This window comes from Salvia miltiorrhiza, chromosome 4 (genome assembly GCF_028751815.1).
Source record: "Salvia miltiorrhiza cultivar Shanhuang (shh) chromosome 4, IMPLAD_Smil_shh, whole genome shotgun sequence".
Taxonomy (NCBI): Eukaryota; Viridiplantae; Streptophyta; class Magnoliopsida; order Lamiales; family Lamiaceae; genus Salvia; species Salvia miltiorrhiza.
Genome location: NC_080390.1, coordinates 51,952,365 through 51,966,615, shown reverse-complemented (window position 1 = coordinate 51,966,615; position 14,251 = coordinate 51,952,365). Strand labels below are relative to the sequence as shown.

At 36.1% G+C, this 14,251-nt stretch overlaps 2 protein-coding genes across 7 annotated transcripts; one reads left to right on the top strand and one right to left on the bottom strand.

Moving 5' to 3' along the window:
• The first annotated feature begins 418 nt into the window (after positions 1–418).
• Positions 419–6,799, top strand: LOC131020442 (uncharacterized). Of its 5 annotated transcripts, none has more exons than XM_057949243.1 (10): positions 419–712; positions 1,081–1,122; positions 1,985–2,182; positions 3,500–3,616; positions 3,731–3,865; positions 4,303–4,464; positions 4,995–5,084; positions 5,196–5,294; positions 6,244–6,430; positions 6,525–6,799. In XM_057949243.1, the coding sequence occupies exons 2-9, from the start codon at positions 1,099–1,101 to the stop codon at positions 6,379–6,381; spliced, it is 963 nt and encodes a 320-aa protein (XP_057805226.1). In that variant the 5' UTR covers positions 419–712; positions 1,081–1,098; the 3' UTR covers positions 6,382–6,430; positions 6,525–6,799. The 5 variants fall into 5 exon arrangements, with proteins under 5 accessions (XP_057805226.1, XP_057805225.1, XP_057805224.1 ...); XM_057949242.1 differs by having other exon boundaries at positions 420–712; positions 6,550–6,799; XM_057949240.1 differs by having other exon boundaries at positions 425–712; positions 4,968–5,084.
• On the bottom strand, positions 6,765–13,438 carry LOC131020441 (rhomboid-like protein 15). 2 transcript variants are annotated; one of them, XM_057949238.1, is made up of 13 exons: positions 13,280–13,438; positions 12,666–12,831; positions 11,616–11,919; positions 10,377–10,409; positions 10,193–10,284; positions 10,017–10,090; positions 9,322–9,416; positions 9,159–9,228; positions 7,792–7,976; positions 7,379–7,430; positions 7,243–7,299; positions 7,088–7,162; positions 6,765–7,010 (listed from the first exon to the last, which is right to left on the bottom strand). In XM_057949238.1, the coding sequence occupies exons 1-13, from the start codon at positions 13,301–13,303 to the stop codon at positions 7,005–7,007; spliced, it is 1,233 nt and encodes a 410-aa protein (XP_057805221.1). In that variant the 5' UTR covers positions 13,304–13,438; the 3' UTR covers positions 6,765–7,004. The 2 variants fall into 2 exon arrangements, with proteins under 2 accessions (XP_057805221.1, XP_057805220.1); XM_057949237.1 differs by having other exon boundaries at positions 6,765–7,004; positions 13,280–13,418.
• Between the last annotated feature and the right edge of the window lie 813 nt (positions 13,439–14,251).

Sequence of the window (14,251 nt, the reverse complement as noted above, 5' to 3'; positions counted from 1 at the left end):
GTTTTTTTCAAATGGCGGACAAAATTTGATGTTGTATGTTGAATAGGGCCATTCGGCCCTATTGTTTCAATATAAAATTTACTTATCCATTGACCAATTTCAATTATGATAAAATTGTAAATATATATATATATATATATATATATATATATTATAACTTATTAAATTTAAAAACTTTGGTCGGTTCGGTTTCATCTAAATTTTTTAAACACAAAACTGATCCGACAAAAAAAAAATCGATTTTTCTAAAATTAGAACCGATCCAAAATCAAAATAATTCAAAACCGAATCAAACCGACCAAATACCAATGATTCGGTTCGGTTATTTGGATTCGGTTCGATTTTGCTTACCCCTACCACGTTCAGTTTTTCACACAAATTTCACGAAGGAAAATGGATGGAATTTATTTACCTTTTCCGGACAACCTACGTTTTACTGCGAACCAACTCTGCTGAAGGCCAGATTTTTACCGAGGCAGAATAGCGGCCGATGCCCCCACGTTGCCAATTTCACCAACAATTTAATTTAAATGCTGTCTCAGAAAGGAAAATGGCTGAAAGGGGTCTTTGTTTTCTTCCCTTTTCGGTGAATGATTCCGGCGGCCTAAGATTCTGGAGCTCGTAGCTGCGGCTGGGTTAGTCAAATCAAGCATTAGATTTGCTGGGAAGGGTTTTGTTTGTGATGTTTTCAAGATGCAGCAGCCGATTTTAGGTGATGGCTTCTTCATTCAATGTGTCAATTGTCATTCATCAATAGAATGATTCTCGCTGGAGGGCTTATTATTCTCTCTTTTTAGCTTGGCTCCAGATTCTCTTTCCTGAAAAGGGAAAGGAAACAATGTAGAAACTTATATATTTGGCTTTGATTTGTTTCTTACTTTGAAATGATAACGGATTTCCACAAGCAATGACAGATTCATGAAACCCCTCTTAGCAGTGCAACAGATTCACATTTATACCTGACATTTGCATATGTTTTGTCTTGCTGCTTCATGAAAAACAAGCTTCTTGTAATGTATGGCTTCTTCCCCAATTGAGACATCGAGGACTAAAATCTGGTTTAACATTTGATTCATTTAGGGGGAGTAAAGCAACAGAATGACATCTGAAGAATGGCGCACCGTAAGCTGAATATTTTCTTCTCTAATAATAGAATGCGATCATAATGATGTTATCTTGGATGCTTGTAAATACATAATTGTTGTGATTAAGGACGGATGAGAATTAGGCAACTCCAGAGTCCAAATCAGTAACCTTTTCCCTTTGTGTTCCTCAGTTATATCTATAGAAATTTTCCATTTAGAAATGTCAAATGTTTCGAGAGTCTAGCCCTTCTATATTACCGTCAAGATAAAGAAATCCCTCTGATGCTTAGATGCCTTGTGCTTAAAAAAAGGAGTTATGCAAAATGTATGATTCAGACTTGAGAGAGATATGGTTATTTTGCATTTTCAATTTGTATCCTGGATAAAAGAATAGATCCATAGAGTATCTATGATCTTTATGACAGGCTGGTACGTAATTTGACGGGGTGAGGAAATAATTGAATATTAAGCATGAATGCCTTATCGGTCTTCTCTAAATGAAGCAATGCAGATTAATACTTAAGCTTGAAGCACTACAGGTTAATAAACAAGCTCTGCATAAGATATCTTTTAGTGTGTCAACCTAGACTAGATGACAATGCAGTGCCATCTTATGATAAATAGAGAAATTGGATCGCCCAGAGGCGATTTTGGCCTAATGGAACAGTAATGCAATAGTTGATCTAGTTCTTCTGCTCTCTTGCATGAGACAGCAGGATAATCACCTTCTATTGAAAGGAATGCTTCTAAGTATTTGTACTTGAATAGTACATCCACTGCCGAGTTAATTCTGCAATGCACACTGAGGCTCCAGCTTTTAGAATTTTCAATTACTCTGAAATTTCATGAAATTCATTCTTATTTATTTATGTCGTCTGGACTCTGTCTGTCCTTTTCAGGATACCGATTTGGATAGTGTAGACTTAGCTCATACTACTCAAATTGCAAAGAAGGCTGAAAATGTTGATGCTGCTGATGTGATGCGAGTGGATATTGAGTATGGTTCATTTGTATCATCTTCAGAAGACCCCATGGAAGAGCTTGTAATTCAGGCTTCGGCAACAGAAGAAGAAAGGGTTGGAGAGTATGGTTGCAATGTGAGTAACAGACTTAATTTGTTCACTTTTCATCAAGTTTCATGATTCATCTTACGGTATAGATAAAAGCCTCTTACAATGCACTATTGAAACCAAGTTTACTAGATTTTGTTCACACTGTGCATGTGGCATATGTGCTGTCGTATATGTTTTCTAGAAGTAATCACTGTAAGGGATCAATATACTAAGGGGGCATTTACTTTTCATGATTGATAAGAGACATGTTGAGTATTTTTATCCTCATTCCTAGGATATCTCTAATCCGACTCTTTCAATGTGATATGAATCAAGAAAATTAGCTCAAATGATAGAAATTATCAAGGACCTTGGGATATCCCAAAGTTCCAATCCATCTTAGTACACAAGGGATTAGCCTATACTATTTCTATCTATCTAGGCTAATCCTCAAAAGTAAACACCCTCTAAATGAAATAGGGCCTAATGAGCTGCCTCTGTACTTCCTTCCATTGAGCCATTTTCTAGAATTACGACATGCGCTAAAGAAAAAGAATGAATGACACTAAGCCTATGCATAACAACAAACGATTTAGAGTTATGCTATCTCAGTTAATGACATGCATAGTACACCATAAATAGATATTGCATAGGAGTACTTTCTTGTTATCCACCTTAAATAGCATTGCAATACCTTTTCTTTTAGGGGCCTGTTACTTGGATTTGAGATAGCTATAGTCATAACAAAGTAAATGCCCCCAATATACCAGCAAATGTTGGACACTTTTTTATGTTGGACAACAATCTCATATATGTGTGTGTATATATGTAATGGAGTTTGCCCTTACCAAATTTGGAGTAACTACACCTCTGCCTTTCCATTCCTTGAACAGATAGACAGGGAGGGCAGGCAAAGCTTTTGGTACTTATCCGTTATGCGTATTTACATACATGACTGCTGGCTGCCCCCAACCAATAATAATTGCTGGCACATATCTGTCAAGCTAAAAGATATCCATGATTAGGAGAGTGGAGTTATTAGTTTCTGACATATATTAGTAGTGAATTCATAAGTGGAAAAGCTTTTCATGGACTTGATCACCAATGCTGAAACATCTGTAATGGTTTACACATTGGCAGCTTTGAGTTCTGTCTTTGGTCAATTGAACTTTTGAAAGTTCTTTCTTTATACGGTATTCTTAGCTCTAAATTCAGTGCAAATCATTATGGAACCTTTGTATTCTGTCTATTTCTGTAAACGTTGCATTTTACCCTTAAAAATTAAGATTTGAATTATGACTCTTAAAAGCTTACTTCCATGGTTTTTCATGTTGATACTTTATTTGAATTCACATGTGGCAGATTAATAATGACTATGATATCAATTCAGAAAGAGCAAGTGATGATGCGAAGGCGAGGTTAGTGGTGGCAATGGAATCGCATGCTAGAAAGGAAAATCGAGTACTAAAGAAGCTTCTTGTAAGTAGCTGGAATATATTGAAAGCTTTATGTTACCTGATGCACAAGTGTTTGTGGAGGCATGCTAGCTTATTAAACCTAATTAACTCATTACTCATGACTTTATTGATCCAGCGAGCTCCCAGGTATTTCGACTACCCAGAATCTAGTTGGCTAGAATGTAACGAACTTAGTGAAGATGATGACGAAGGGCACAAATCATGCTATATTTGCGGTGACATCGACCATTCAGGAAATCGTTGCAAAAAGGTTCTTTTCTCTAAAATAGGCTTTAGACGTTCATTTATTCACTTGCGGTGATTGTTTTTACATTTATTGCCTTTTTAGTGTTAGACCTCTTTCCATAAATCCATTTCAACATTGATATCAAATGCCAAAATTCTAAAATGTTTTAAAACAAATTACTGGTTCAAGTACTAGTTAAAAGAATTATTACATCAAAAGAAATATTTTGCTTTACTTTTTGGCCTTATCCAGAAATGAGGAGCCACCACTAGCTTTGAGATCGATTATATTATTTGAAAAACCCATTTCTAGGCACTGAAAATTATCAATAACTATACATGATTTACAGCCATACCCTCAGGCCTCAGCAGACATGCTCGTCTCGATGTCCATAACAATGCTAAAAGTTATTTGCTGGCAGCCAGTTCTGTGATCCATTTTTCGCCTTCTTGTATTGGCAGGTCAATGCGTGCATCATCTGCTCTGTAAAGGGGCATCTGGTGAAAGATTGCCCAAGTAAAAATGTTGAACTGGACAGTGCTCCAACTCCATGTTTAAGATGTGGAAATACAGACCACGACATGTTTTCATGTACCTATAACTATGACTCGGAAGATCTCAAGGCATGTAAAACTCTATTTCCTTGTATTTATCTTTTTTGTTTTAAACTTCTAGTGCATCATCTAATATCAAGGCCTTTATGACTAAGTATTTTCACCAAGTCATTTTGTTAGGAAATCCATGATGCAGGCTGCGAATTAAGGACATTTTTTTATCTCTATCATTTTGAAAAAGTAATTATTTTAAAGTATGATGAGAATGGTAATATTATACTCTAGTTTATGAAGGATGCTCACTTAGGACCCTTATTTTGATTCTTTATTCTGAGTTATAACTACTAAAATAACTACAGAAGTTCCCTCATTCTTTGTCTCTATTTAGGATTCTTGTTAAACCAACGAAACAATGGCTTCTGCCTATATTTTTCTGAATATTCAGTCAATTTATGTAATCTTTCTTTTATGAGAAAATGTTACCTGAAATGCGTTTCTTGTGAAGCTTGCAACCTTGTGATTGATTGCTTTCCTAATGTCAGCAAGCTTCAAAAATAGTTAATCTTCGACAGGCTATCGAGTGTTATATTTGTAAGCAGGCTGGTCATCTCTGCTGTGTTGAAAACAAAGCACGAGGGCCAAATGAAGCTTCATGCTACCGTTGTGGGCAGTCTGGCCATTTTGGTCTGGTAAGCCTTATCATTTTTTTTAACCAAAAAAAAGTAAGCCTTGTCAATTTTTAAACGCATTAATCCTTGCTAATTACTTTCTGACTGCTCTAATTCATGTTTTCTATTTAGGAATGCACGACATCGAATGTAACTACCTTTGATCTTCAACTATTTTGCCGCAAATGCAAAGAGAGGGGTCATGCCCCAAAACAATGCCCCAGGAAGAAGGTTTGTTATCAATGTGCTACATTGATTAATACGAGTTTATGGATATTAGGTGTTTGCTCATGTGTAATTCTCACAATAACCCATCCTTGTGTGTGTGTGTGTGTGTGTGTGTGAACGATTAAATAAAAATTCTCCTTATTATGTTAATTATAAACCAATCTGGTCCATAGATCTTGATCAACGGATGGTCAAGATTGATTTTCAAATGGAAATGGGCTTTTTTACTTATAAAATAATGCCTTTTGAGGGCATTTACCTTTTAGGATTAGCCTAGATATATAAAAATAATAAGACCAATCCCTATTTACCGAAATGAATTAGAACTTTGGGAATCTTTGGGATATCTTAGGGTCCTTGATAATTTATACTCCCTCCGTCCGCGATATCGTTATCACTTCCATTTATAGAAGTAGGGTCCACAAACTTCCACTCACAACAATAGTGGGACCCAAACTCCACTCACTACATATCCACTACTATCCACCACTTTTCTTAAACCGCGCCGTCCACAATGTGAAAACGGTATCGCGGACGGAGGGAGTATCATTTAGTTTTGTTTGATACATATCGTATTGAAAGGGTGAGATTGGAAAACCATAGTTTTGAGTGTAAAAATACTCAATCGTGTATCTTATCAATCATGCAAAGTAAACTCCCCTTTATGTAGTACAATAATCCTTTGTTCACCATATAACAAAATTCCAGAACCTGACCCTAACCAGAAGCATTATATACATTTGAACCTTCCACCATTGACTTTTATGTGATCTACACATACATTGTTTCATGTTAAAATCAATCATGACTATTCATTTAGTCAAGATCCATGGACTAAATTGGTTTTTAATTCTTAGAATTGAGAGTTTCTACCCGAATCCATCCACATATAAGCAACATCCTAATGTCTGTGTTCAATTATGAGCTAACACAGCATGGATTCTCTCCACAGGCAAGGTCCGCTAAGAAAGTTGAAAGGAGGAAGTTGTTTTTTGCTCGCAGAAGAAAAAAACCTGAGCAAACAATACCAACACCGTTGCTGACAGTTGCAGCCTCGTATTCTGGCACTATAACAAACGGCCACCCATAACGATGCAGCAAACCGAATCACCAGGTTGAACGCATTGGATTCCCATCAGGTATGACCTCAAGTTGTGCATGCTCATGACTCGATTTCACAGATGATTCAACCTCAGCATCCAACTTCCAACTTGACCACATCCTAATCGTCAGGTTCAAATCCCTCTTCCTCTTATAGATTGGCAAGCTCCTCAGGTGTTGTTGCCCTAGTCTAATTTCAAACACTCCTCTGCCAATGCTCATGAAACTGCAATCAACACGATACTGGAGAACTGAAATTGTTGTTCAAATATTTCCCCCTTTTTTTGTTTCCTTTGGTAGATTTTGATTCCTTCTTTATGTGAAGTTACAGAACTTTTAGAATGTTCACTAATAGAGAGACTACATGATCCATTTTTCAGTGAAGAAGTGTCATTATAAGCTTTTCACATTGATGTACCACAGAAATACAGAGTTCTACAAGTCAGCCCTCACCAAATTGGTGGGTAGAAAAAGTAGAGTATATGTATTTGTGTTAGATGTTTGAAATATATACAACACGCCAAGGCGAAGCGTTCGTTCTAAAGTACGTAATCAAGAATGCTTCTCCGGCAGATAGATTTTGTGTGTACTCCGCTGAACAGTTCTTTTGGACTATCCCTATCAACAATCAGAGGATCAGGCTCGGGTCAACTTTTTCCAACAGAATATGGTGAACTTAGGACGAATAAATATACCTGTTGGCTCATAAGAATTTCCACTGCGACGTTAAGATCTCTATCAGCAGCTGCAATTGCTACTTCTACCTGTGTCTGAAATAAACAAATGATTAAATTCAAATCAATATTCCAAGATGCCAAGCTAAAAACCAATACTTTAATGTATCTTTTACCCTATCGAAACCCATAGCAACGAGTTTCTGAATTTCCTCTTCAGAAGCAACAGAACCCTACATGACGACAAGTTGCAAAGACCTTGAGAGATGCAAATAGACAGTAAGAATCAAATTTATTGACATATAAGGAAACCTGATTGTTTTGCGTTCTAGCAGGCATCACTGCACTATTTACTACTGGCGGCCTGAAAAAACAGATAAAATAGGCATGATGCCAAAGCCGACAAAACAGACAGTAAAACAAATACTTTAGCGGGATTTGAATATTGGCAAATGGCAAGTGACAATGTCTACAGTATGGATAAAAGTTGATACTGGGACGGTGGTGATGCGGACCGAGTTAAACTATTTTACGTGCATGCATGATAAATAATTATTTGCGTTTTCAAAAGCAAAACAGAGACACTAAAGTGCCCTGATGCTTTGATATAAAGGTTGACAAGCCTTTATTCTGTTTTGATATCTCCAGAAATGCCAGCAGCCAAACAGAAACAATAGCAAAACTAGAGTCGTAGGAAAACTTTAGTAGCCTTCCAATGAATTTACCTTCCATCCGGCATTGGCTGACCTCCCCCACTTCTTGATGGAGTTGATTGCTGATCCCGGTCATCAACATCATCCAGAAGTCTAGCTTGCAAACTAGAATCAGAATTTGCAACTGAAGCTGCTCGATTTGTCTCAGAACCAAGAGTCCTTCCTCTTCCAGGAAACCTATCACTTCCTTGGGCTGCCTGCATCCAGTAAGCAATATACAAAGATTACTTTAATCACTCTCTTTGCTTTTGATTGAATTTTTTATACTCGCAGCTTCTAGCTTCAATGCATAAAATACCAAAGAAAGTAAAATTAAGAATTTGATATTAAGATATTTACATAACCATCTGACCGTTGGGGAGACAGCTAGATTCCAGGTAATACATTATTAAATTATGTTAAAAGGCACCATTATGTCGTAATAGTATCACCTCATATAACAGTCAAACATAAAATACAATCATACCTTCTCAGTAGGCAAAACCATCTTTTCATACAATACTATAGGTAGTGATACAGATTCAATTCATATACTGGAAATTAGCGCAAAATTTAGAATTTTAGAATGCTAAGATCTTTGTTTCAAAAATTAAAGAATTGGGAACTCTGACTAACAATTGGTTTTGGGAGACTTAATTTTGCAATGATAAGCATTCATTAGAAATGTGGGGTAGAAAATTTTGCCATAGAATCATGTCTAAAAAAATTGTTGAGGTAGATTTATCTAGTAAGAATACATATAGAACTTTTAATGAAGTGGGTGACAAATTTTACATGGAAGGTGAGAATGTAAAATTGGGGAGATCAGGTGATCGTAGCTCAAGATAGCATAGCTGCATTTTTAAATTCGCAATCATAAACCCTAGTGACTTGATAGTTCTTGAATTTTCATTTCATTCGCATTTCCTATTTGATAAGTACTCCCTCCGTCCCCAAAATAAGTTCCTCTTTGGGGACGGCACGGGTTTTAAGAAAAAATGGTAAAGTGTATTGATAGTGGAGAAAAATATGTTATAATTAGTATTGGGAGTGGTAAAAGGGTGAAAAAGTGTTATAATTAGTATTGGGAATGGTGAAAAGTGAAAAGTAAGAATAAATAAAGTATTATTAGTGGTGGGGTAGTTGTCCAAAAATGGAAAGAAAGAATGAGGAACTTATTTGGGAGACGTCCCAAAAAGGAAAAAGAGGAACTTATTTCAGGGACGGAGGGAGTATTACTTTGCTTCTCTTACCCTCCCTTCATAGATCACACAACCATCCAGTGTCACCAATTCATAAAAAGTCAAAGCACATAGTGTGTCAGATTACCAAGCAATACCCATTTTCCCTAACTAAAATAAATATAAATACAGAACTCTGCAAGATTTCCGAAGTTGTACCTCCACGGAACTTTCTCTCTGTGGCATCCAAGAAGACAGATTCCTCCACATATTTCCAGAAAGCAATCCACTGTAGATGGAAACAACAAGCATCTCAGACTTAGAATCAAATGCATTGCATGCTAAGAGATCCATCTACTAAGTAGAAAAATGCAGGAGCTACCTTGAAGCGGTGTTTTGACTTGTATACGTGGGGATATTGCCAGAGACATTGCTGCCAGTACACAATATGAATTTAGGTCTCCTCACACAAGCAGACTGCGGTGCCATGAATGTTAAAAGGGAAATAAATGGAAGGTCACAAATAAACATAGTCATATACTGATAGGATGGTGCACAAGACACAGAGTAATGGAGCACTAACAGGTAATGCAATAAAAAAATCACCTTGCATGCTGAACTGATCTCAAAGCACTCCATGGTGAAACAAAATTTTAGAAATTATTATGTGATGAAAATGAAGCATAAAAGGGGAGCTCCAAATTCACAATACCTAATGAATGAATTTTTTGGTTACCATAATCTTCTTTTTCTTTTTGAAACAAATTATCCGAAGAGCTTGGAATTGGGGAATCAGCAACAGATGCATGAAAACAATAGTGCATTCAGAAAACAAGCTTCTTTTCTTTAATTTTCTTTTCCCATCATTAGAGTGCATAATACTATATTACTGATAGCATTCTCCACAAATTTAAGATTAGTAGAGTTTTATTCAGTAACAGAAGAGGCAGAAGTTAGCAGTCTGTCCCTTGCTAGTCTTATTTAAGTGCACAACAAATAGAAGCCTTAAAGAACCGAAGAAGAAAAAAGACAACCAATAGTTGTGTACCATGCAGTTAATTTTCTAATTAAACTTACAAGCAAGGATGACTCCTCAATTGATGAATAGAATGACGCCCCAGGAATCAAGATGTTGAATAACCCAAAAGTATCTGGTTCAAAGAGAAAATAAACAAGAAGTTATTTTTATTTAGAGAAGGAAGCATGTTTGTATGCAGGAAGTACATATTTCGCAAAAAGTTTGAATAACTTACATGCATATCCAGATAAAATACCACATAGGTGTCCAAGTAATGAGACATTTGCCATAAGAAGCTGAAAGACCACCAACAATATCCATACATACCTGGAAGTTTTGAGGAAAGTGTCACAGAGATGTAAGGGAACCAAAAACTTCATAAATACCTAGCAAAGCATTAGTATATAGGTTTAACTGACCATTTTGCAGGGACATTGAAAAGCCCAAAGAAACTGCAGAGCAAAGGGAAACTTTGATAAGTCCACAAGTCTCTATTAGTAAATATTAAGGCATCATACTAAATCAACTACCAAGAAAGCAAAATCAAATAGCAAGAAGTAAATATTCTCAAGTCCAGAAATGATGGCTCTGATCTCCTATCTTTTGACCATTACATTTTAATGTTTGTGTAGAATATATAACTTCTTCACTTCTAAAAATCTTGTATGAAATTCCAGGTCAAGTAATAATAGATCCATTTCAAAGTGGAAGGACAATATGACTGGTAAAATAGTCCAGCCATAAATTCCTCATTTGACCTGACCAGTGTTGTAAAAGGCGTCGGTGAGGCTCGCCTCTCAGGCTGAGGCGTGAACAAAGCGCCCCAAGGCTTAAGCCTTATGTGCCTAAATTGAGGCTTACGCCTTTTGAGTCTGAGGCGTACGCCCTGGGCGCGCCTTAAGCCTCGATCAGTGAAAGGCGCGCCTCTGTCTAGGTTTCAAATTAAGCCTGTTTTGGGTTTTTTTGGGTTAAATTGTTTGCATTTTTGCAAAGCCCATATCAATTAAAGAAAAGCCCAACCCTAATTGATGTTAAAATTAAAAAACTCAACCCTAATTGATGTTAAAATTGAAAAATATAAAGCAAAAAACAAAAGCTCCAGCGCTGATTCTGCTCGCTTCCTCTCTCCTCTCCTCACTCCTCAATCAGTTCTTGCCACCACCCTCCGCTGTGACCCTCCTCCAGCGCCACCAACCTCCGGCGCGCCACCAGTTTCCGGTGCCAGCTACTGAGGTATTTAGGGCGATGAGGAGGAGCAGGAATGGAAGGAAGATGGCAATGATGAGTAGATCACTATGATGCTTAAGTATTTAGGACTTTTAAGTGGGGTTAAACTTAAGACTTAAGAATTAAGGATAACTATGGTGCTTGAATTTGAACATTTTATGACTTCATTGTGATGTTTTTATGATTTCTAAGTTATTAAGTTAAAGTTGGATAATTATCTAGTGTTTAATTTGTTTTATTTTGATTTTATAAAGTTTTTGAATTTTATTTTTTTTAAGTCCGAGGCTTACGCCTTGCCTTTTAGAGACAAAACGCCTCAGCTACGCCTCTGTTTTTAACAACCTTGGACCTTACCAGGATTTCTGAAGCAAAAGAACAAAACACATGTCAGATAATATAACACTAGAAACTAAGCAATCAATCACACAAACCTTCGGGATTGAACTCCACTAAGACTTGTTTCAATGACTATCATGGAGAACAGGATCCCGGAGAAACCAATCGAACACTGATCCATGAGAGCTGGGTAAGAACTAATTGGATTATAAGCTGCTAGTAATACGATAACAAGATGAAGTATGGCACTGCTTATGGCCAGTAGGATTATTATGTAGAGCAAGCGGATGGATCCCATAATTCGTTCCAGCTCAGAGCCCATGGGAACCAATGCCAACATATTGAAGAGAACATGCAGCATAGAACCATGGAATATAATAGAGGTGAAAATCCTGTAAACTGCAGAACAGGGGGGAGGGGAAATTAAACAAATCAGTAATTTTTTTCTTCCATTTTTGATAAGAAACAAAACATCCAATTGTATTATTGATTAGAAGTTACACACACTGAACAAGATATGAACTTCAACATAACAAAGGGAAACAGAAAGTCATACAACTAGGCTCGAGTCTCTAATAATGTCTTGTTCAACAAACGCCTAATTTGACATTCGGGTTTGAGAAATATTTGTTTTATGCTATGAGGAACCGTAGTCAAGGTATAGTCTTCTTTCTCAGTTTCCTTTTCAGTTCTTTTCTTTTGGGTTTTTTTTATTTGTTTATAGATGGGGGTGGCGGGAACTAGTGAGAGTATTGCCCTGAAAAATAGACCCTGGGCATATAACCAACATAATAGGTTCCACTCCCAGACTTCCCATGACTCTATTAAAACACATCAGTAGAACAAAAATGCAAAACATTTGGAAGCAAGTTTGTAGTCACAACAATGAAGAAAAAAATAATCAATCCATCACCATCACTGTATTAGCAATTTCTTATCATCTTTACACTACCGATTACTTGAAGTGAACCCAGTTGTACATTGTCGCCTATTGAAAGCATGAAACACTTCATAATACTATCTACCCGTAAAGTAAAGAACTCTAGGCAGAAAGCATGCACTGAAAATGCAAAGAATGAACCCAAAAAAGTATTTTTACTACGAGATGCAGTATGTTCATATCCCAGTCGAGAATAACAGTTTACCTTGAAAATGGGAAACGACAGCTGAAGGCAAGAAACAGACTTCAACAAAGGAGTCATACCCAACAAACAGACAGACCAAATATATGGCTCCACAAATAACAACAATGACTGATGTGAGAAACGGAATAGCTTCCCACCATTGGTTAACTCTGGTGGACAGTCCCGCCTACACAAACAATCAACCAACTCAAAACCAAACGAAGTAGGAAATCTTACCACGGCAATATCAATCACGTTTGGCTTAATACGATCTACATAACTAAAATTCAATCACAAAATTGTAAATCATAAAACAAAGCACAACGAGAATATTCCAAAAATCATCGGAATGAAAGTTAAATAAATAAATAAAAACACATCAAAATTATACCGGAAAAGAAGTCAGATTCTTCTAAAGAGAAAACACGGAATGCAGTTCCAATAACATAATTCATTCAATACCACGAAAATTCTTAATCCATACCAAAAACTTAAATTGAGTAAGATCGAGTTCTCAAATCACTTAAACCCTGGAAAATTATAACCCTAAGGCCGCACATTGCACAAATTTGTTGCATAAGATGAATGTAAGCACACATTTTAGGAGAGCGGAGCTGATAGAGAAGATCTGCTACCTCGGAGACGACGTTCGGTCTCATCTCGCTTCGAAATCTTCGCGAATTTTCAGTGCTAATGTTATTATGTTACTTCAGATTTTGATTTGGAAACTCATAACATTCTTTATTCGTTAATGATCGGGTCGGGTATTTGCATATGGGTAAAAATATCGGGTTGTGATGTGATTGATTGAAATTGACATTAATTTATTTATTTACTTTTCCCCGTCGAGTTGCACACTCCATGAATTTATGTATGTAATTCGTGCCTCTAAATTATTGATTCGAAATGGAAATAAACGTTTTATCTATTGAATTATCACTTCTTCACATGAGACTATGATCTCTATCCCTCCACAAAAAAAAATCATAATTTATTATTTTAATTCATATATAAAAATAATTTATTTTTAGTAGTAATAATTTATGAATCATTTTCTTCACTTAATAACTCGTGACCCATTTATCTACTCACTAACTTAATTAACTTTTACTACTAAAAAAAAGACTTAATTCATGATATATAATGCTTATAAAATATATACAATTTAAATTTTCTTAAATTAATTATATGTAATTTACATTTTATTTTACCCAAAAGTTAAGCATTTTCAATTATATATAAGTTAATTGAGCAACAATATAACGATTCAAATATTATTAGTCCAATATATAAGTCATAACTGAAAAATAAAATTATCAAAATAACCTTGTGTAGGCCTTTCGTGAACGAGATACATGAATTTCGCCTATGGAATTTGCGAATCCGGTTTGTTTTTATAAATTGTTTTAAAAGATACGCCACGTGGCGAATCAGGTGCGAATCCGACGAGAATCCGAGAGAATCACACCCTAAAAGAATCTGATTCGCCGTACATGCTAATTTTTGAAGAATCCGTGCATCATAGGTAATAACTCTCGAGACGAAGAATTCTAAACTCTAAAGGCCTAGCCTCATTTTTCACTTGTTAATCGTTTTAGAATTATTTT

Excerpts from the sequence above, each read along its gene's own strand:
- LOC131020442 (XM_057949240.1), top strand. The coding sequence starts at position 1,099 with ATGACATCTGAAGAATGGCGCACC. Across the intron at positions 3,617-3,730 it reads GAGTACTAAAGAAGCTTCTT|CGAGCTCCCAGGTATTTCGA; the intron begins GTAAGTAGCTGG and ends TTATTGATCCAG. Across the intron at positions 5,295-6,243 it reads AACAATGCCCCAGGAAGAAG|GCAAGGTCCGCTAAGAAAGT; the intron begins GTTTGTTATCAA and ends TTCTCTCCACAG.
- LOC131020441 (XM_057949237.1), bottom strand. The coding sequence starts at position 13,303 with ATGAGACCGAACGTCGTCTCCGAG. Across the intron at positions 11,920-12,665 it reads TGTCGTTTCCCATTTTCAAG|TTTACAGGATTTTCACCTCT; the intron begins GTAAACTGTTAT and ends CCTGTTCTGCAG. Across the intron at positions 7,977-9,158 it reads AGAGAGAAAGTTCCGTGGAG|GCAGCCCAAGGAAGTGATAG; the intron begins GTACAACTTCGG and ends TACTGGATGCAG.